The sequence below is a fragment of the Micromys minutus genome, assembly GCF_963924665.1.
Source record: "Micromys minutus genome assembly, chromosome: 9".
NCBI lineage: Eukaryota > Metazoa > Chordata > Mammalia > Rodentia > Muridae > Micromys > Micromys minutus.
In genome coordinates this window covers 10,566,449-10,590,249 of record NC_137978.1, presented here as the reverse complement: position 1 = coordinate 10,590,249, position 23,801 = coordinate 10,566,449, and the positions used below count along the sequence as shown (strand labels likewise).

Sequence of the window (23,801 nt, the reverse complement as noted above, 5' to 3'; positions counted from 1 at the left end):
AGATGCTCAAGCCTGCCCAGTCTCTCTTCCTGCTGAGCCAGATATAGAGCTCTTAGCTACCTGGCCAGCACTCTGCCTGCATGCTGCCTTGTTTCTCACCATGAAAATAATGGGTGAAAACTCTAATATGAGACCAGCCTCAATTAAATGTTTTCCTTTATAAGAATAGCTGTGATCACAGTATTTCTTCACAGCAATAGAACTGACTAAGATACTAGCTGAGCTCTCCAGAAGAGATTTAGACCAACGCATCACTTGGAAGAGACATTTCCCAACCTGTTAATCTCCTGAAGGCTGTATAGAGTGCTCCAGCTTTCTGGCTTTTGTGTACCGTCATCCTTGGTGGGTGGGCTTTGGTGATCTGGCTGGCTGTGAGTCCTTTCTGCTCCTGAAAGTAAGCTCCCAATATTCCAGCCAGTAACTCCAATAAACTCATGGTTCGTCAAGTTGGACTTTGGTGGTATTGTACTTTGTTTTGGTCTGCTGTGGGCTCTCTATCTGGGTGAGTAGACAGGTATGTAGCATCTACCCAAGAAAAATCTTTTCACACAACACTCCCTCTAAATAATGTAAAAGGGTCACTTGTTTCCAACATTGCTTACTTAGCTTTTCGATGACTGTCCCATTCTCCCCTTTAAATAGTACATAACCTGCTGTTTCTTAATCCATTTGCTTGACCTAAGACATCAGCTTGTGCAAGACTTTTTAAAATCTCAGCCCCAGTCTTCCCTTATGGGTGTATGCCCACGAGTAGGTCCACATGGTAGATCTCTTTTCAGGTTTTTGTGAAGCCTCCACATTGATTTTCACAGGAGCTGCATTGGTTATCACTACCAACAGTGAAAAGGAGCTACACTTTCCCCAGAGCCTCTCTGGGGTTGTTTGCTTTCTTGACAATAGCCATTCTGACCAAGTGAAATGGAATCTCACAAGCAGTTTTAAATTTAAGAGGGAGAACATTTTTAAAATGAACTTTTTAATGTTATATATAAAAGGGGTAATATTATTTATATTTTAATATTTTATATCATTTATACTGTTTCTCCCTTCCCTTTCTTCCCTCTGAATTCTCAATTACCCCTCCTTGCTCTCTTTCGAATTTATGGATTCATTTTTCATTAACTGCTGTTACATGCATGTATCATACAGATAAACTCCGTACAATGTGCTTAGTCCGTATAACGTTACTTGTGTGCTTTCAAGCACTTTCAGGATGACCAATTGGTGTGCTCTTCCCTGGTGAAGACCGTCTCTCTCACTCTCAGCTTTCTTTAGTTGCCCATAGTTCTTTGTGTGGGGTACTCTTTATATTCAGAGTATATTTATTCTTTTATTTAGTATTTGGGGTGTAGTGAGAGATTATGCTGGTGTAATTAAGTGGTGGTTGTAGATTCTGCTCCAAGATCCATGACTTTTAGCCCTGGGTAGTTAGCTAGGCTTTCCAGTACCAGGCACAAACTTCCCTCTTATAGAACAGGTTTTAAGCTCAATCCAAGTGGTACTGGTTAGGGCCAAATTATGCATGCCATTACTGCATCCTTAGAGTGATGATACCATGCTAAAACTTTAAAAACTATCTCTAGGCCATTTATTTCACTTCTTTTGAAAATACCCTCTTCAGCTTCTTGGCCCACTCTTTGCATTTTTAAAATATTAATTAGGTTATTTATTTACTTTACATCCTGATGAGTTTCCTCTCCTTCCTTTCTTCCCAGTCCCTCCATCTCCCCTCTCCATTCAACCCCTCAGAAAAGATCAACCAGCCTTGTCATATCAAGTTGCAGTAAGAAAAGGCACATCTTCTATTGAGGTTAGACAAGGCATCCCAGTTAGGCAGAAGGGATCCAAAGATAGGTACTGTAGTCAGAGAGCTCCTGCTGTCGATTTAGGAGTCCTACATAAAGACCTAGCAGCACAACTGTTACATATGTGCAGAGGGCTTAGGCCCATCCCACGCCTGCTCTCTGGTTGGCAGTTCAGCCTCTATGACCCCCTATGGACCCAAGTTAGTTGATTCTGTAGGTTTTCTTATGATGTCCTTGATCCCTCTGGCTCCTTCAATCCTTCCTCCCTCTCTTCTACAGGATTATCTAAGCTCCACCTAATGTTCAGCTGTAGGCCCCTGTATCTGCTTCCCTCAGTTGCTGGGTAAAGCCTCTCTGATGATAGTTAACCTAGAGTTTTGTCTGTAAGTAGAACAGAACATCATCGGGGACAGCAACCTCTCATGACTTGGTAGTTCTCAAGCTGGGGCAATCATTGGTTGGCTTGTCCCTCAAATTCTGCTCCATCCTCCACCCCTATATTGTGAATCTAAGGTTTTATGGCTGGGTTGGTGTCCTAATCCTTCCATTGGAAGTCTTGCCTGGTTAAAGGTGATGGCTTATGCAGGCTCAATATTCTCCAATGTCAGGAGTCTTAGCTTAGGGTCACCTCATAGATTCCTGGAATTTTCTATTGTCCTACATTTCTAACTCATCCCAGAGATTCCCCCAATTTAGTTGTCTCTTCCTGTACTGTCCTTCCCCACCTTGTCCCTTCTATCTCCCCCCTCCCTTAGTACCCTCCATTCATCCACCTCTGATGTCTTATCTAGTTCCGCTTCTTAGTGACATCCAAGTGCCCCCACCTGGGCCCTCCTTGTTACTTAGGTTCTTTGGGTCTGTGGTATGAAGCAGTTATGCTGTACGTTATGACAAATAGCCACTTATAGTTGAGTGCATACCATGTTTGTCTTTCTGGGCCTAGGTTACCTATTCTGGATGATCTTTTCTACACCCATACATTTGCCTACAGATTTCATATCATTGTTTTAACAGCTGAGTAATACTTCACTGTTTAAACATCCCACATTTTCTATGTCCATTCTTAGTTGAGGACATCTAGTTTGTTTCCAGTTTCTGGCTCTTATGAACAAAGTGGCTGTGAACATAGTTGAGGAAGTGCCCTTGTGGTACAGTGGGGTTTGTTTTGAGTATATACGTAGGAGTGGTAAAGTTGGGCCTTGAGAAAGACCTATTCCCAATTTTCTGAGAAACTGTCAAATTGATTTCCAAAGTGATTGTACAAGTTTGCACTCTGATCAGTAATGGAGGAGTGTTGTTCCCCTTGTTCTACATCCTCAACAGCACGAGCTATTGCATAACTTTTTGATCTTAGACATTCTAACAGGTGTAAGATGGAATTACAGAGTTGTTTTGAATGACATGACTAAGGACCTTGAATATTTATTTAAGTGCTTCTTGGCCATTAGAGGTTCCTCCGTTATGAATTCTCTATTCAGATCTGAACCCCATTTTTTAATTGGGTTACTTGGCTTGTTTAGTACTTTATATATTTTGGATATCAGCCCTCTGTCAAATGTGGAGTTGGTGAAGTTCTTTCCTCATTCTGTAGGCTGCCATTTTGTGGTTGTTTTCTGGTTTAGTCTCTTGAGTTCTTTGTATATTCCAAATGTCATTCTTCTGCCAGGATTTTCTCCCATTCTGTAGTACTGAGGTGCTTTAGGAATTAAGACTCTAAGAATTTCATTGTCTCTTTTTTACTTGGGTATGTGACCTTAAATTACTATTAAAAACAATAAAAACTTCTCCAAGATACTAAAAAATTTTAAAGGGATAAAACTGTTGGCTTAGCAATCACTAGAAATCTCTCTTGTAAGTACTGATAGCTGATGAAAGAACAAAAACCCAAACCAAACACCTGTAGTAAAAACACAGGAACAATGGTTTTGCACTGTACACCACCAGATCTACTAGGACAGACTCTAGCACAGGATGCTGGACACATATTTATAGAACGAACGGATCTTCCAAGATCACACACACCTGGTAAGCTAATGCTGAACTACATCCCCAGGTGGGTGTTTTTAATGAGGATAATATAAAGATACTATCTTACTTTATATAAAATGTATAATTTCTTATATACTAGCAAAAATTGGAAAGTTCAAAATCAGTTAAACCAATATTTATACCAATACTAATTAACCAGTATTTTGAGGTGAGAGGTTCACTTTCTACTTACTTGAAAAAAGTTTTGTTTTGTGTACATGTGTGTAACAGCACTTGACATGGTGCGTGGAAGTCATAGGTCATAGGTCATGCATGAGTTGGTTCTCTTTCCACTATGAGGCTCTTGAGTCATCAGCAGATGCCTTTGCCCACTATCTCACTGGCCTCTACTTTATATTTTCTGTAACTTAAAATTTGGTGGGCTGGCTGTGTGTTACTTTCACAACTACTGTTTTCATACACCCTACTCTCCAATCAAAATTTTTTCTAACATCCAGTTATGCTAAGGTCACTCCCAACATCCCCTAAACACCACATAATCAAATCCTGTCAGATATTTCTTCTAAAGGCACTGATTTTGCAGCTTTGAGTCCAGAGAATTCCCACCACCATTCTCTGCCTGACACTTGTCTATTTTATTACCAACTACAGCTGTGTTATATTTCTTACTAATCAGATTCTTGTAGAAAGAAGTGGTTTACAGATCTTTGTGTTCTGACTGTGAGCAGTGTAAGAGATGTTCAACAAACCCTGGCTGAGTTAATGTGGCTACGGTGTATGACAGACTCAAACACATGAAAACTTGGTCTCCACTGGTGGAACTGGGTAGGAAGGACTAGAAGGTGGAACCTTGTTGGAGGAGGTGACCTAGAAGAGCCTCTTTCTCTGCTCTTTGCTTGGGGATAGGGATATAAGCTCAGCTACTGCTCCAATGCCATGCTTAAATGCCTGCTGCCATGTTCCCTGACATGATTACCACAGATAGAGCCTCTGGATCCAAATGTGAAGACCAAATTAAATGCTTTCTTTTGTAAGCTGCCTTGGTCATGGTGTTTTGTTACAGCAATAGTAAGGTGACTAAGATAGTACCCTTTAATTTTGTAATCCAATAACATATTTCTAATAATTTATAAAGACATCAAAATTTTATTTTCAAAATTTTGTTTACATCGACTTGACAACATGTTTCTCCTTAGTTTTCACTACAAGATACTATGTCAAAGCTTAAAATCAGCATTTTTAATATGTCACAAGTGAGTATGGAAAGACGAGTTTATACTTTGGGGAAAGTCGTTCATAATTTTACAAACACTGACATTTACGATACTTTTTAATATAGATATATACAAATTAACATAACATATAAGTGTATAAAATAGTTTTAAGTTATTATATTGATATAGAACCCTGTGAATGCATAGTGAAAAAATTCACGAAACTGGTAATATTGTGGGAAAACAGCAACACGTTCATAAATCATCGTGCAATATCTTATATACAACACAACTGGACAAGTCAACTCCAATCTACAAATTTAAAGGCAATATAAAAGACTCATCTACATAAATCATGCTACAATCTAATTACAATTTTAGAATTCATATGCTGAAGCACACGATCTGTTTTTTTTTCTTTCTTTTTTTTACATTTATTTATAAGATAGGGTCTTACTATATAGTCCTGTTCCAGGCTAACCTTGAAGTCTAGAGATTCTCCTGCCTCTGCTTCTGAGTTCTGGGACTAAAGGTGTGAGCCACCACACAGCTCTCAATTTTGTAATAAAAAAACAGGAGATACAAACTGTGAGAACGTACTTAACAAATTCTTCAAAAGCGGAAACCTCAGAGACAACAAACCAGGCATTTCCTCTGGAACTCACACGGATATATGACAGAAACCCAGATGCTGTGAACTAATTTCAGTTTTAAAGTTTAATTTCATTTAGAACCTTTTAAGTTCTTCTTGGACACTTTTATTTCCTTCTGATTTGGGGCGGGGTGGCAAGAGGGAATACAGTAGAAGAGATACCAGAAAGCAAAGTTACAAGAAATGAAAGCATTCATAAAACCTTTTCCGAAAAGGTCAGAAAATAAGGATATTACATTATTCTGACTTTTCTGGATACATTACAAAATATATTGTCCTAAGAGCATTATTAGCAAACACAGAAGTACAGATGCAGTTCTAAAGACCAAGCTTTTGTTAAGTTTGTTAATGCTGATAGCGTACATGTTAATCAACATGTGTGTGCTTTCCTTGTGCTTTTGTGAAGGTGGTTTCCTCCATGCCATGTCACGTGACACCACACTGAGTGCCTTGCTGGTAAAGTAGCAAAAGGGAGGTGTGGATGGCCACCTCCCCTACTGAGGACAAACCCACATGGGTCGACTGGGAAACTGCAAGTGTGTGTACAGGCAGGTGGACAACTGGGTGCCTTCTGCTGGCAGAGAGGAGCCAGACAGGGCATCCAGGTTCTAGCAGTTCTCCAGCTCCTTCACCAGAACTCAGCAGTATATACAGGAAGAGGTAGACTAAAGGGGCAGGGGATGGCTTAGATCGGCATGCTGAGGCTGCCATTTTCTCTGTCCTGAGAAATGAAGAGGCTAAATGTGCTCATGCTCTGTATGTCACAGACCTCCCTAAGCCTGAGAGGAACATTCTGTGGAGAAGCCCAGGCCAATGCTAGACAATAAACAACTGCAGGGATTTTCTGAATAGGTCTGTTTAATTACTTTCACCGAATGATATAAAGCTTTTCTATCTATGAGCTGAGAGAATGGATGAATATGAGGAGGGTTTGAGAGAAAAGGGAAGGTATCCACTCACCCTGTGAGGTGGAGCACAGGGTGTAAAAGTTAAGTTTAGATACTGTCCAGACCTGTGGCAGTAGGAGCTGCTGTGCTCCTAGCTGGAGTGGCGATAAATAACTAAGTGGTGGTAAGAGGATGGAGAATACTGTCTGCATTTCCCATCAACCCTCTCAGAACATAGAGGCAAAACATTCATCAGGCACAGTCTCAGACTCTCACAAGTTTGAAGGGTCTGTAACACACATTTTACTTAATTTTATTAGGAAAAATAACCCAGTTTTAGATTAAAAGAATATTTTAATTAAAAATGTAAATATTGTCATTAAACACAATTATAAAATATAATTTAAAATTCTACATGGACGGGGTCCAAGTGAGCAAAAGTGCTTGGTGCCTAAAATGTCATTGAGTACATGGCCGACCAACTCTAAGAACGGGAGTTCCTGGCCGTTTCAAAGGACTGGAGAGTAATGGCCCAGGGCCAATGACGGCAAGGAAGTTTACCGTACTGGTCCTTTTCTCTGAATTTGCTCTCTTGAGCATTAGTTTTGAAGAACAGCAAGTCTAATATAGGAGAAGTACAGCTATTATCAAGTTTCCTTAGCCATGTCAGAATAAGAAACAAAATTTAAGCTCATTTTACAGTTGTATGCAGCAATAAAAACAGAATTTAGGATGAAGAAACTCAGGCATCTCTGGTCCTCACTGTGCAAACACTGCTGGGATGGAACTTCTGTGTGACCTGCCCCTCGAGTTCCAGACTCATCTGTGCTTCTTCCTTTAGGGTCTTGGCTCTAACTATTCTCAGGAGGCCAAGGCTGACAGAAGGGCCCTCTGCAGCTGCCAAAGTGCAGACACTAGGACAAGAGAAAAGGAGGCAGCACAGAGAACAGACGGAAAACAAAAGCAGACAAACAACTCTGAATGTTCTGAATTTATGCTGTTACAAACTGGTTAAGAATTTAATTCCTTGAGTGGGTGGGGGGGGAGCACACTTAAGAGGGAGGGGGAGGGGAAACCAGGCAAGAGGGTAATATTTGAAATGTAAATAAAGAAAATATCCAATTAAAAAAAGAAAAGAAAAAGAAGTTAATTCCTATGTAAAACATTTTCTCAACATCAGGTTTGATATATCTGCACCTTGCATCTATTTCTCTGTATTTAAAAACATTTCATATGATAAATCATAAATATAGCCTATAGTCAGAAAATAGTCATTTTTTCTCATTAGTTGCTTAAAAACTTCTGTTCTCAAAGCCCTACACTCTGACCACCATCATCCCTTGAGTCTTTACAGGGGTAAGTGAATACAATTAACCTGTGGCATGTGTATAGTCCAGATTTGGAAAAAAAAATTAAAATTCAACACCATTCTAGGAAAAGAGCAAGAAAGCTAATTATCGTCCATTTCAGGTCTGTTCCAACAGCCTATGAAGAGACAGGAAAGGAAGGAAAACACACACACACACACACACACAAAAAAACCCAATAAACTGCTACTGACTTTATTGCCTTCTGTGCTCGCAGAGGGACAGTGATAGAACTCAGCTCACCAAATCACCTGATGAGTTCAGAGAGCTGGGAGTGCACCAAGGTTGTACCAAAGCTGGAGCAGATTAGGTTGAGAGCTCAGGAGTCCTCATTTTTTTTTTTGCTCTGGAGTTCTTATAATTTCAGACTTAAGAGGATTTTACAAAAGTATGTTTCATTGTTCATACTAAATGCACAGAGGAAAATGGAAAAACTGCTAGTTTTCTTTTAAAACTAAACATTCATTTTGAATTTTACATAAAAAAGTTTACTTTTCTTATTTAGAAAGTATATAAAACTGGGCTAAATATGTAAAATACTAGCTGGAGTCTTTTTGGTTCTATACACTATCTGATTTAAGCTGGACTGTAATTTGCCTTTCTCCTGACAGTGGGGAAGAAGCTAGGTTGAGGGCTACATTATCAAGTCTACTTCAATGACATTTTATCACATGCTACTGCAACTGGACAGAGTTGGAGCTAATATTTCCCTTGTGAAATCCATTCACTGAGGAGGCTGAGTATCCTATAGTACACAGTCTGACTGAGGCAGATACAGCAGACTGGAAATTGCTTCTTTTCCCCTTTGGACTCCTGTCTGACCGTTTCTAAGGATGCTCCACCTTTGCTGTGTTGGCACTTTAGAGCATGTTGTTAGACTTATTGGTCAGTAGTTCTCACCCACATTAACTTGTTCCATACCTAAGGCTGCAACGCCTAAACCAACTCCCCACAACCTCGCCCCACACCTCACCACCAGAATGTATGGGAAGAAAGTACGTCTAATAAGATGCCAAAGTGAGAAACAGACTCCTTCGGAGGAAGAGCAAAGCTTAGGCACAGTCTAGTTATCAAGCTGCCCACCGTAAAGCAGACCAGAGCTCAAGCTATCATGGTCCTACTCTACCGCTTAATGTAGGCAGGGATCTACCGTTCTCGATTACACTGTGAGAACAAAGCAATCTCTCTTCCTCCACACATTATTTATGTGGAAAAGTTTAGAGATTTATGGATTAAAAAAATACTTAATTTATATTGCTTTAAAAATCTCAATTATTTACAGTGACATGCCAAGATCAGAACATCTTACTTTAACATAATTACATAGGCAAGTCCTCAGCACTGTTCTCTTCGGCCGGCCCACGTCCTTCCTTGCTTCTGTAGTTGGAAAGGAACAAATTTTCTATTTGCGTCAAGAATTCCTCAGCGATGAAGCAGTTAACTACTTTGCTTAGTGTTTTCCTTAGGCACTCCAACAGCTAGTACAAAAGAAAAGTTTTGTATTTAAATACTTAAGTATTAAGAGGACCTGTCAGTATTTCTTCACACTCAAGTGAGAAACGCTGTCCTCACCGCCTCAGACTAGAGCACTGGAATCACTGCTGAAGTTAAATTTAGCTCCCTAACAACTCCACAGAAAACAAACCATTGTAAGGAATGTTCCTTACTTTGTAAAAATCTGTGATTTTTGGCCCTTTTAGCAATTTTCTTGGGCAGTTTTTTGGAGGATGAACACGTTGCTGTTTCAATAGTACATACAAAAAGGCAGAAAAAAGAACTTAGTATGTTTACTTCTTAGAATTATTCCCAAATGACTAAAATAAAACAAACCAGAGATGTTAAACAGTCTATTCATCTTAATCAGAAGAAAAAAAATTCTAAACCTTTAGAATTTTCAAGTACAAAGTTAGAGCAAAATGACCATTTAAATTTAAATTACCTTTATCTATATTTCTTATAAATGAATGACCATTACAGTTGAAAGGGAAACATGGTTCTTATAAAGTTTAAAGAAAGATAAAAGACTCTTCACTGTATACAATAATAACCTGCTATCAGTTATTGACATCAGATGAAATACATCAGCTAACACTGACAAATGTATTCTAAAAGAGAATTATTTCTATGTATATATACCTAGTCAATAAAACACACTATTTTACAAAGTAAATCAGTAAAGGAAACATGGAAAATGTACCCACAAAACAGTGAAAAACACAGCATGATAACCAGCCTTGGAATCGCAATGAAGGCGACTTACTTTCTGCAGGCAAGTGAGGTCAGAACCCTGGCGGAAGATTCTATCCATGGGGATGCTGCTACAGGAAGAGATACGAGAAGAGACTGATCAGACAGATGTACAGTTAGTTGTATAATACGCTGTCAATACTGCCAGACATCAGTATTCTATTTTTAATCTAGGCTCTGCTTTCTGATTCAATTTACAAGTCTGCCAATGTGAAGATATCACAAACCACGGCACATACCTATGAGAAAGCCTGTATTTTTCGATTATCCATCTTGTCTTTTCAAACACTAATTCCCACTGCGGTTCTTCTAACATTTGTTGTACTTCAAATTTGTAAGGTAAACCTAGACAAGTATAAAGAGACACACATTCATCAACTATTTCTCCAGTCCCCTTTTAACTGAAATTCTCTTCAGTGTTTTTAGATCACATTTTGGCAGGCCAACTAAACAGCTCTTTGAAGATACTGAGCTTTCATCAAATGTTTTATTGCCTGACTGTATTTGCCCCTCCAAGAGCGTTTATGCTAAGCTAAGTACAAAGCGCCCCCTTCTGACAGTTCTGTGCAAAGGCATGTGAAAGGCAGGAGATCTGAGCAGCAGAGGGCAGTGTCAGGACCAACCTGGGACTGCTCTCTGCAAAGCAAGGATGTGACAGTGCAGTGCCAGCAGTCGCATTCCTACTTTAAAACTGATTAGACCACCAGGCCTCACGACTAGGACAATGACACTTTCCCAATGAAACAAAGGCCAGCCTAACTATCAATATACAAAGAGGAGGTGCTCGGGAGAGCAAAGAGACAGCAAGCCTAAGGATAATTAGAGCTCTTTTCATTTCTCAGATCTCCTCTCCTCTCTCTCTCCACCAGCAACTGAAGAACAATGACGTGCTGCAGGGTCACTGAGCAAGTCTGCTGTGGTGAGATAACAGCTAACACCGGGCACACCTGGTCTACCTATAGAGCAGTTGCCAGCTACAGTTCGCTGCCTACTGAAGCCCTCGTGCATGCTACAGTCCCTGCAATACTGACTCTGTACAAAGGTAATTTTGTTCCCCATTAACAGAGATATCAGAGGCTAATGAGAGTGTAAGTCCAACAAAATACACAGTGAATGTCAGGGCCAGGATCTAAAAGTAGCTGAGTAATTTCTATTCTTAATTAAAGTTGAAAGTGGGAATATATATTATAGGGGTCCGTAGGGCTGACAGAAAACATGTACATGTATGGATACACTGTACATAACTATGTAGTGTGATTAAGAAAATTCTATTTTAAAAAGGCACCTAAGTAAAAACTGCCTTTCATTCAGAATATTTTTAATTCACCAAGGTATTAGAAAACTAATCACTAAGAGTATTTTGTAACTGATTGAAGTTGAGAAAATGCTTAGCTATTAGAAACAGAAAAATATTGCAGATTTATATATAAAAGAGATATATTAGCAATCAACAGGACTGAAAAGACTTTATGAGGTACAGGACACTAAAGAAGATAAAAAATAAAGGAAAGTTAATTATTAAGCAAACATTCATTTAGAATTCACTTTGTACCAGGCTCTGTGCTAGACCCTAGACAGAAAAGTGAGTACAGTACAGCATGTAGTGACAAAGGCTCAAGTCCTGATGCAATGGAAGGGACACTGCACGTGCCTATCACACAACTACACACAGAGATCGGAGTCTCCAGCTACTTCCTTCCCTTCCACCAAAGTTCCCTTCCTGCCTTTCTTAGTCTGCTGTATTAATTCCTATGTAGACAGAGCTGACCAGGACAACCACAAGACACACAGACACACATCCCAGACAAACCAAATAGGGTAATGGGCTATGTCAAACTAATTCTTTCTTTCTTAAAACAGTTGGGACCTAGGAAGTCTGAAGTCAGTCTGTCTTTGGGAAGCCTAATATCGCAGGAGGCGATAGAAAGCTGGGGTTATGGCTTTATTATTTCTTTATTTACATGGCACAGTAGGGAAAGCAAGACTGCATTTATGAAAATATTTTCCTGATGAGAACTGCTCTAACATTGCTATACATTGTTTTCTTTATTTCAATCTCTCTCATTAAATAGTTTTACAGATCTAAGTTCTTTCATTTGAAGATAGGCCTAGCAAGAAGTTATTATTGCTGACAACTTACGAAAGGTACCATCAGGGCTAAGCTCTTCACTTATAACCAAGCAGGTAATCTGGGAATATGGTAAAGGATTACTTCGATTATATGGACTAACAATCATTCCAATGAATTTTGCTCCTCCTCTGGAGAAGTAACTCTGCAATGATAAGAAAAGTATAATTAATTTCAACTATCAGTGCTCTGCATAGCTAACTGGAGAAAACAACAAAAAGGGGGGGGGGGTATCCAAACAGCAGTAACTGAATGAAATTCCTTAAGTATTATTTTCAGACCCAAAGTCTTTGCTTTTCATCAGAAATGACCCTTAAAAAACACATGCAGCATGGCTGGGGGATGGCTTAGTATGTAACAGTAGCTGCTGTGCAAGCAGAAGGAGCAGGACTCACCCATGCAGAATCCACACAATAAACCTGGTGTAAAGAGTTATATACACACATAACCTGCAGTTTTAGTGCTGGGAAGGGAGATGGGGAGACGGGGCACTGCTGAGTCCAGCCTAGTTACAGGTTCAGTGAGAAATCCCATCTCAAGGGAATAAAATGGAAGGTGACAGGACACGGAATGCTCTCCTCTAGCTCATGTGCTTGTTGCACATAGGAGTGTGCACCTCACCAAACGCACATATATACATACATACATACATACACGCAAAGGTAAAAACAAATGGCAGCACAAGGTCTCACATATATTAGTTAGGCATGATCAAGGTACTTATCAATCTCAGTACTCAAGAGGCCAAGATAGAATGGAGAATTACCACACGCTCCTGGTTAGCAAAGGGCCACAGAGTAATAGTCATTGTCAAGCAAAATCAAACAAATATTACAAATGTGTTCACATACTATAATTTTACTATAATTCTTATTAACTTATGTTTTACAAATAGGTACCGAGATAGAAAATACACATTAAACATAAAACTGAATAAAAACAAAACTTGCCTTTTCTTTTCCCAAGAGAGGTATACGCTTTCAACGACTACAGTTACAAGTCCTGTCCTATTGCATTTTGTTGTTTTTTTTAAAGGCTCTAAAAGCTTATCTAAACCAAACAACACCACCACCACCACCAACAACAACAAACAGTGTATACTCAACTGTTGGACTTCTAAATGCTTACTAATGGAATTTCATGGAAAAAAGCAAATAATTTCAAAACTGCAGATGTAAAGAATGTTAGAACTGAAAAGCTAAAAATAACAATGTTATTCCATAGCAATCAACAAGAAGCTGTAGAGTAATTTATAAAATGGAGGTATGTTACACTACAGACTCACCTGGTATTTGGCTTGTGTGTCAATATCTCGTAAAGACGGATTAGGATCAAATGCAGGATGAGAATGGTACCACCCAATAACACTGTAGCCTCTAAGAGCCAAGGTTTCTGAGGCCTGTGTTTGTGATACAGGATCCATCTCACACTGAAGACCTGTACTCAGACTGTTACATGGTTCTGCTGCACAGACCTGTGAAAGATTGTTCTTGCATGATTATAATGAAATCAATTGTATTATTTGCCAAATAAATTAAACTCCAAAAGTGTGAGTGTAGGTTAGGAATTCAGATAGCACTTTCTAGTCTAAAAGGCATGATAATGGTTATTTTTCCAGGCTGTACCATAATGCCTATCAAATGGCATTTTCAACAACTCCTATTACATATGAAAATAATTTCAGCAGAGTGCTGAACACCAGTTTTTACCCACAAGACGAGCACACATTCCTGCCCTCAGTTGTGCTTCTCTGGTAAAGGTAGTGTATAGCCAAGGCTGGCAGAATCCTCTCTTTTGATGGAAAACAGATGCTCAGTATATGGAATGCCAAGTCATTTCTAAATATGTAACTTTGTATACTTGCATACGTTCACACATAGAGATATAAATCAATATTTTCATTATATTTTCTGAATTCTATAAAATATTTGGTATAGTGGCTGGTAATTGAAATGTTTTAAAAAGAAGACTTACTTCAAGGATCTTATCAGCCTCTGAGTATCTTCCTCCTAGAAGCCCGATCACCTCTGCCATAGACACGTGGGAATGCTAAAGGAAATACAAGGGCAGACTCAGACCACAGCTACAAGCACAGCTACCAAGTCAGCATCTGCCTCACTATCATGGAACAATGCTGTCAGCGCAGTGACGGCAATGCTCTGAAGGAGAGCCCTTCCTGTTGCCTAAGAGGCTTGGAACCACACGCTGGAAGATGGAGCTTGTTCACTTAGAAAGCAAGACACCATTTGCATTCTAGGGATGCAAGTGGTATAGAACTTTCTGTAGAAAACTAATGTGCATGAACAAAAATCAGAAATAAGTAAAGCACAACAGGTTATCCTTACCAAATCCATGACTAAAAGTGCTTCTGAAGCTACTTTCACCTGAAATGGCTCCTAAAATGTAAAGAGCAGAGAAGAAAAGCATAAAAAGAGCCATTGTTGTCCCTGATAGGAACAGCCATCCTTACCCACCCCACCAAGGTCCAATGCAAAGCTGACTTTAAAACACCAAAGCTTCCAAGCCCCGCAGGACACTACTCTTTCCTCTCATTTCATGCCTCACTCATTCGCCAGATCCTTAGAATACCCTGCCATGTCCAATTAATTTATATATATGCCTCACACACACAGATAAAGGGTATTTCCTATCTAATTGGGGTATTATTTATGAGAACTCATGGATAATAAGTACCTGCTTTTCTTCACTGAAAAAATGACAAGGTATCAGTTGGAAGGGATCAAGTGAGCTGAAAAAGAAAAAAAATTAATATAGTCTCAAGGAGACTGAGAAAAAGTATAATCACTAATTTTAAAAATTAGAAAAAATATAAACCCAAACTTTTGCCTGAAGGAAAAAATATTAGATAGGAGAATCCCTTATAAGGAGTTACACATGCTTTTAGAGCTGACAGGAAGCAGGAACTCTGGAACAAAATAGTTCTGTTGTTTCATTTTCTTTTAGCAACCAAAGGCTCATGGTAAACAGGCACAGTCTTCAGCTGACAAGAGACACTAACACTTAGTGAAACAACCATTTCCCACTCGAGACCCAACAGAAATTTCAAGTAAAAAGGTTCTCATAAAAGCTGCCCAGGTTGAGCGTTATGATGTATGCCTTTAATCCCACTATTTGGGAGGCAGAGGCTAGCCTGGTCTATACAGTGAGCTCTAGGCCAACTGGGGATACATATATTGAGACTGTCTCAAAAGAAACACACACATACACCAACACTATCATAATAGACTCACTACAATGGAGATACAATGAACACATTTTAAGTTAGGGAGAAACAAGGTGGCTAAACAAACTAATGTAAACAGAAAGCCCTATATTATTTTAAAATGTAAAAAAAAATGAAGAGAAGAATCTAAGCAAAGCTAGATTTAAAAGCACATGTGGAACCAGAAAGAAACACCAAGAAACATTTGACCACTAAAAACTAAGTTTTAAGAAAAATAGCAGAACAATTTTTAAAATGTATTATAAAATTTGTATAAAACCTTACTTTATATGTATCAGTGTTGTGCCTGAATGCAGGTATGTAAGTTTGTGTGTGCCTGATGCCCATGACAGTCTGAAGAGAAGGTCAGATTTCCCAGAGCTGGAGTAATGGCCAGTTATGAGCCATGCGGGTGCTGGGAACTGAACTGAAATCCTTTTCAAGGGCAGTAAGCGCTTTTAACCACTGAGCTGTGTCTCCAGGTATCGGAACAATGTCTACAGAAAATAATCAATCAGAAATGTTTCTATTAAGACAACTTGGAATAGCATGTTGAATTCCCAACTGACAACAGAGTCTGTGAGGGCACTTTATTAGGCTTCTGCCCCAGGGCTCCAAAATATGCAGAAAATTTAAAAAATGAATAAAGGAGATCTTTAAATTAATTTAAAAGTGGGTGAGATGGGACATGCTTGTAATCCTAGCACTTGGGAGGCAGAAGCAGAAAAGTCAGTAGTTTAAGGTCATCCTCAGCTACGTATCAAATTCAGGGCCACTTCAGAACATATCAGATCCTGTATGAAAACCAACAACACAAAATGAGCCCCTCAGCCCCAAAGTTTATGGGCTGGAGAAATGGCTTGGAGGTCAAGAGGAATGGATGCTCTTCCAGGAGACCGACCATGCTCATATGGTCCCTCACAATCATCTGTAACCCAGCTCCAGGGATCCAACAGATTCTTCTAACTGCCAAGGCTATCAGGCATTCACTTACACATATGTAGGCCAAACAGCCATACACATAATGATAAATAAAACCAAGCAAAAGTAACAATGCACACTGAGATGGAGTGGGAGCATCTAAATGTTGAAGACGGAGCAGGCTCAAGAATGTCTCTGCATTTAACCTGCACAGACAGAAGCAGGCTGTCGCTTCCTGAAGCAGCTCCTGAAGATGGAAGATCAGAGAGCTAGAGAGACAACAAAAGTAGATATTGGAAACAGAGGCATTAGGTGAACACCAGTCAAAGTCTAGAAAATCAAAGAGGTGACTAATATTAATGGGTCATGAAAAATAAACATTACAAGTAAAGTGCATAAACTTTTTGGTGGGAATATTTCTACTGTAAACAAGACTACTTTTTAAATCTGAGTTTTAAGCAAGATATGTATATGATTTGTGTATGAGACTGTGGTAAAGTATATTAAATGACTAGCAATGGTTTCCAAGGTTTACTCCAGCAGACCTTTTTATTTGGTGATCAATAGTAGAAATAGTACCTTTATTGAAATGATAAATTGCTCAATCAATCAATCAATCAATCAATCAATCAATCAGCCAATCAATGCTAAGAGCACAAAGCTAAAAAAACACGCTTAGATTTAAAATTCCTGGCAACACAGAACAATTTTAAAATCACAATAAATCTAAGTCTTACATTTAGATCCAGAATATTAAATGTCTAAATACTAGAAGGAGTCTAGGCTTATTAAAAACAACAACAACAACAACAACACAAACAAAAAAAAACCCCAAAAAACAAAACAAAAAAAACCCTTAGTCATTTTGCCCACAGGGTAAGGTTAAATTTCCATTTTGGAGAGGTAACAGAATTATAGTACCAGGTCTAAGAATTCCTTGGTCGTTCTAAGCCTGGGCTTAAATCACAATTTCTACACAAGCAGCACAACCATTGCCTTACAGTAAATGGGCGACACTGACAGCGCAGAGGTCTGTCAAGGGTTACCTGTGTCCACATGAATAAGAGCATGAGGAAAGCAAGGGGTGTTGGCTGCTCTAATTAATTTATAGGTCAGGACCCAGGCCTGCCAAGGAAATATGACTGCAACAGCACTTCTCAACACTTTGCTTGGGAAAGTGAAACACCAAACTAGACTCTGCTTAATGTGGCATCTACAAGTAGTAAGATGCCTAGAAAAATCAAGAAACTTGATTTACTAAGACAATTTTGCAAATTAAAAATTTCAGCTTACCGTATCACATTAAAAACAATAAAATTCACAACAACTTGTGAAAATTCAACCAGAACATAAGACTATCTGACTATGTCTAGGACCTAGCTCAAATTTTCCCAAAATGATAATCAGTGAAATACAATAATTAAAAAAAAAAAAAAAAACCCAAATGTAACGAGCAAGGCTAAGAGAATGGTCCCGTGGGTTAAGTGCATATCTTGTAAGCACCAGAGCTTGAGTTCGGAGTCCCAGAAACCCATCACATGCTGGGTGAGAACAGTAGCTCACCTGTAAGTCCAGTCAAGCTGACTAGCAAGAGTACCAAGCTGCAGTCTGGATACAGACCACGCCTCAGTGAGTAGGTGTGAGGATAACAGAGGATGTTCTTGACAACAACATCAGGTTCACACATAGACATTCACGTGCAGGTGCGTGTATACAGGCATGTGCACATATGCATACACGTACAAGAGAAAATGACAAAACTATTTTCCCAAATACAACTTGTACGAAGTATCTAATGCAGCTACTGAGCATTTTTTTCATGTACTTTCTAACCATGTGTGGTAAGTTAAGAAAATACATTATATAACATAACACTGTACCTTTTTGGAAGTTTTGAGGCTTTTGAAAATTTAATATGTTTACACTTTTCCTCCTCTTCTCTTCTTGCCAACTCCTCCACAGACAGATGCTAAAACAAAACAGCCAATCAAAAGGTTCATCAGCTACTCAAGCAGAATAAATGTAACAGTTAAGGACGTCTGAGACTAAGACCAACCAAGTTGTTATACATTGTTTCCTTGCTACTAAAAATACCTGCAATAACTTCTAAAATTACGTCAAATTATATAGCTCCATGAAAAGAAAAATTGCTTCTGCTGACTTGCCCATTTCAATCATTAAGTTTCAAAACCGTTCAAGTCTTTCACTGCTCAGCTCTAATTTCCAGGGCTCAGATGGCTGATCTTTCACAACTCAGACATCACAGTGTGATATTCATGAATGTGTGATAATCAAGCATGCAGATTCCAAGGGCTAAAGAGGTAGCAGTGGTGAAGCATGTCCAGCATGCACGAGGCCCTGGTTTGATCTCTGGTCCCATGGACTGGGGTCCTCAACATCATAAAACTGTTGCAGAAATGCACAGCTCTCCTACATCATTAGCTGAGGGACTATCACCCAGCTCTGGAGCCTTCAGTCTTCACATCTTTATGAAGCAAACAATAACAGCAGTAATAACAGTATCATGGTGCTGTGAAGTTAAATATGTTAATGTTTATAATCTAGTCACCCTACACCCTGATTACACATACTATGCACCTTTCCCAGAATATTAGTATTTCCCTGGATCTGTACCTTTGCTTGTGCAACTCCCTCAGCCTAGAATGCTTCCATCTACATTTTGAGATGATTCTTCTCCTGATCCTTTGGCTCAAACATCTCATTTTTTTGTGAACTCTTTCCTCATCAAACTCTTTGGGAATACCTCATATCCTCAGACCAGCCTTATGGGAAGGAAGCATATATTACTTATTATTATGCCAACAAGAGTCCAGGTGTGAGGAAGGGGCGGACAGGGGCATGAGAAAGGTAACATTCATTGAGTACCTTGTCTGAGCAGCTTTACTGAATGACTAATACGAGGATCTTGTTTTTTTTCTTACCACTTTATTTTTAAAAGAGAGATACATCTACAGATTTTTAAAGGCATTTTGGCATAATATTATATGAATATTTTTGTCAGTACTGAATTCTTTCAGAGGTTTGACAGCATGCATTGAAATCCCACTAGTTACCATAAGCATGAAGTACATGTAATACGAGGATCTTAACATACTTCATCTCATTTCTTTTAAAATCCTTTCAGAGAGCTATCATCCATACTTCATAAATTAAAATGTTAAGTAGCTACTCGAGGTAACAAAGCTAATAAACACACTTGTACTTTTTCTCCACTCTACTACTGTTGGGATTCTGTAAACCCCACCCCTCAGTTACTTAGCAACAACCAGGTATACCCCACCCCTCAATTACCCAGCAGTGGCCAGGTATGCTCCGCCCCAGTGACATGACACTATAAAAGGAGCTGCTTGACCCCTCCTCTCTCTCTTGGCCTCTCCTGCCCTTGTGCTCTTGCAGCCTTGCTCTCCCATTTCCCTTCCCCCCTCTCTCCCACGTGCTCATGGCCGGCCTCTACTCCTCTACTTCTCTCTCTCTGCCTCTACCACCCCTTTAACTCTCCCATGACCTGAATAAACTCTATTCCGTACTATACTGTTGTGTGGCTGGTCCCTCAGGGAAGGGATTCCCAACATGGGCCCCTCAGAGGCATCTCCCCTGCCCTCAGGCCTCGCCGCACCTCCATGGGCCATATGCCCCCCACTCTCTTCATCCTTCCCCTAACATTGGTGCCGTGACTCGGATCGTTATCCTCTCACAACATTGGTGCCCTGTGACTTTTCCTTTCATTGGTGCCCCGTCATCTTTTCCTTACAACTACACTAATTATTTACAACAAATCTTATATGTGAACATGTGCGTGCATGTGTAGATACGTACAATATTTGTTGCCTATGTTTCCTATCAGGATCCCAACTTCTATTAGTAGAAATAACACCTGATCATTTATAATTCAATATGCATAATATTTAGAACAGTATTTTAACTGGTTATCAAACATCATTCAAACAAATATTGTTTAATGAAATGCACAGAGCACACCAACTGCTCAGTCTGGAACATCCTGACTTAAGAGACAATAATGTGGAGACTGAAAATCAAAATTCTCAGCACAAGTCAGACTTCTAGTTAACTGTACCATTTGCTTCTGGTTTGGTTAATGCTAATTTTTCAATAAACTAACGGGAATGGTCATACACATGATCAAAGAAATCAGCATAATATATAGGAATTAAAATAATGAAACAAGGTTTCACGGATGAACCACAAATAAAGTCAAATTACCTCAAATGTTTGCCCTTCTAAGTCTTTTGCATCACACCAGTTTCCCCATGGATCTCGGACCCTACGTCTCCTTGTTCGCTACATTAAGAAAAAAAATAAAAGCAAAGATAACAAAATTAACCTGGCAAAAACCTTTAACACAGGAACACACAAAATCTAAACACTATCTAAAACTCTACTACTTAAGTATTTTAATGTCTGATCATGTGTCACAGTTCTCTGCTTAGATAGTCCACCAAATCCTTGTGGGCACAAGCAACAGCTGGCAAGGCAAGTCCTGGGTGGTGGCAGCAATGGACCGCTTTAAAAAGTATGACACTAATGGGTTTCTGCATTTAATTTGATTTCCTTCTTACTTTCCTTTCCATTACTACTTAGCTAAAATTCCAAAATAAAAATATGTTAAGACCATAAAGAAGAACACGTTGCTTCCATTTATCGGTGGTAGAAAAGAACACACAGCAAAAGGTGTAGTGAAAATAGAAAAATAAAAAATTATGCCACCTTTAGAAAGGTGCCAAGTTGATATAAACAATGAAAAAAACCACAAAATGTGTACAGTGAGTTTACTAAATTTGCAAATATCTTATCTTAGGTACATAAAATGGACCAGCTTCCAAAGAGAGGTGTGTAACATGAATGAGCCATTTGAAAACAACCTTCCTTAAGACAGCATATTCAGGGAAAAATTGTTCACGGCCAAAATAATCTGAGACTTATTTTACTTGTCACCAATTTAATGTGAAACTAGTGAGCTCTTATTGTGACTGGTTTATTGTTACTTTCTTCTGAGCTACGGTCTCACTGTGAAGACTGGGCTGGCCTTGAACTCACAGAAATCTGCCTGCCTCTCTGTTTTGAATGCTGAGATTAAATGCACATGCCACCATACCCAGCTAGTGTGCCTGGTGCTGCACTTTTTTGTTTTGTGTTTTCTTAATGTTTAGCATGTTTTACTTACATGCATGTCTAATCACAACAAGCATGCCTGATGGCCAAGAAGCCAGAAGAGCATATTAGATCCTTGGGAACTGGAGTTAAAACACTTGTAATCTCCATGATGTGGGCTGAACCAAACTTCGGTCCTCTACATGTTAGGTTTATAAAAAAAACCAAGTAGCCCAAGATCACTTCAGTAAAACATGTTTTTACATACTTTGCCAGTTAATTTGAAGGGTTTCCTAGTTTGTTTGGTTTCTGTCTCATATACAATTAAGGGCTAAGGTGAAACACAAAAGAAAACATGTTCTTCCACTCAGTGACTAAATTCCAGAGACTCCACTCAGTGAGCAGCTGCTTACCACCGAATGCAGGCGCCAGGCAAGCTGGTATGCTGCTTCTGCGTCTTTTCTGTCGCTCACTCGCGCTTTATCAACTGGCTGTGGCCTGTTATATATCGCCTGCTCTATTGGAATTCAGGAAAGATAAAACAATCTATTATTCTATGCAATATGTTAGTTGGGAAGACATACTATACTGACTACAGTTGAACCCCCAGGATTCCTAGCCCACAATCATACATTTGATGTGCTACTTAGTTCTCAATAAATACTGATGTTATGGTCAATAAAAGCAATTATCTAAAAAATAAATAATGTGTATAACTTCTGGTTAAATGAGCACTGAGCCCATTTTGCTAACTGGCAATTTAATACAGAAAGCAGTATGTCATCTCTTTGTGGCTGGATCTAAATAAGTTCGTTACCTAAAAAACTAGTCTCTACAGAGCTTGTGTCACAAAAGCCACCTACAGAGTGACCTTAAGGTAGATTGTATATTCTCAACACACGAAAATGAAATCATCTGTCAGAGGCTTTCTGACTAGCTCTCTAGCTTACCTCCAAAACGAGTGGGAAGGCTCTGGTTCTTATTACTACCTGCCCACCACTGGCAGCTTTCTTCAGCTTTGTCACATAAATTCAACTAGAAGGTAGAATTCACTCTGACATTTGTATACTCATCAACTTTGAATCAGAAAAATCAAGAATGACAAGACTTTCACTAATTTAAGCAACTGTGTGTGCGTGGGTTCACGTGTGTGAGTGCATGCATGTCAAAGTCATAGACAACTTTTGGAAGTCGGTCTCTCCTACCAAGCAGATCCCAGTGACGAAACACAAGTCTCAAGCTCAGGGGCAAATGCCACTGAGCCGTCTCGCCCGTCTCATTAAAACATCATAAGTTGTTTGTTTTGTTTAGTCACTGCTAGAAAGCATATCTAGTAGAAATATAGTACAGGGTAAGTAATCCTTTACAAAATATGTTAGAACAGATACACTTCAATTATCAGACTTTGTTGGATCTTGAAATATGTGGAAAAATATGTTCATAACATCTAATTTTTTCTAACAGTTATGCTGGTCTCAACCTGTATTTGTAAAGTAAACAGGCTATTCTTAGATTTCTCATAAAATATTTACTTTTACTTGACAAAGAATTCTTTTGATGAACTATTTCTATTATGTAGATACTTTCCTTTAAAACTGTATCTTCAAAGGGAACCAGTTTAATTAGCAGAAATCTGTTTAACATCAAAATCTTAATGATACACTTATTTTATAATGTTATACTCTCTCTGAATTCCATATACTTAAATCTACTTGAATTTGAACCATCATAAAAATTAATGGGTGCTATAAGGATAAAAATGCCAAGTAAAGATGTTGTTGGGTTTTTATTTTTACCACATCCAAAATTGATTGCTCCTATCAACTCGAGGTATGTATGAATCCGTCCAATACAATTAACATCCCCACAGTTCTTCAGGCCAGGACGTACTGAGGTCTTATTTAAGTATTTCGGTTTGCATATTTCCCTAATTAAGAGATGGAAGTACAATTATTTTGGATGAATAGAAACATTTTAAAAAGGATTTTTGGGGGAAAACTTTTAAAATATGAAATATCTTAAAATTTTACCTTCACTCAATACCTAATTGTGTAACAAATAAATACCCAAGTGTCCTTTTTTTCACATGTAAAATATCTTTAAAGGATTTGACAACTTACAAGCATTTGTAAGAATGATTGTGTTACAAGTATTCTTTCCCCAATACTAAGACCCACAGATCCCAGGTATCCCCAAACCTTAAAATTTTGTATTTTGTAAGAACCAAATTCACATCTC

The 23,801-nt window shown here is 38.9% G+C and overlaps 1 protein-coding gene across 9 annotated transcripts in view; it reads right to left on the bottom strand.

Annotated features, from left to right (window-relative positions):
• MYSM1 (Myb like, SWIRM and MPN domains 1) overlaps nucleotides 1-23,801 on the bottom strand; it is a gene marked incomplete at its 5' end in the record, with an annotated part of 56,102 nt that overhangs the window by 15,389 nt on the left and 16,912 nt on the right. For 2 of the 9 annotated variants that reach the window (XM_080921458.1, XM_080921459.1), the window contains 12 exons: nucleotides 9,224-9,392; nucleotides 10,175-10,232; nucleotides 10,401-10,506; nucleotides 12,302-12,434; nucleotides 13,575-13,763; nucleotides 14,264-14,338; nucleotides 14,635-14,685; nucleotides 14,984-15,038; nucleotides 18,314-18,402; nucleotides 20,676-20,753; nucleotides 21,977-22,080; nucleotides 23,360-23,490. In XM_080921458.1, coding sequence (XP_080777584.1) covers nucleotides 9,234-9,392; nucleotides 10,175-10,232; nucleotides 10,401-10,506; nucleotides 12,302-12,434; nucleotides 13,575-13,763; nucleotides 14,264-14,338; nucleotides 14,635-14,685; nucleotides 14,984-15,038; nucleotides 18,314-18,402; nucleotides 20,676-20,753; nucleotides 21,977-22,080; nucleotides 23,360-23,490 — 1,228 coding nt within the window. In that variant the 3' untranslated portion in view covers nucleotides 9,224-9,233. Of the gene's footprint in view, nucleotides 1-4,930; nucleotides 9,393-10,174; nucleotides 10,233-10,400; nucleotides 10,507-12,301; nucleotides 12,435-13,574; nucleotides 13,764-14,263; nucleotides 14,339-14,634; nucleotides 14,686-14,983; nucleotides 15,039-18,313; nucleotides 18,403-20,675; nucleotides 20,754-21,976; nucleotides 22,081-23,359; nucleotides 23,491-23,801 lie in introns of those variants that run through there. The other 7 variants (XM_080921456.1, XM_080921464.1, XM_080921457.1 and 4 more) reach the window with 6 other exon arrangements.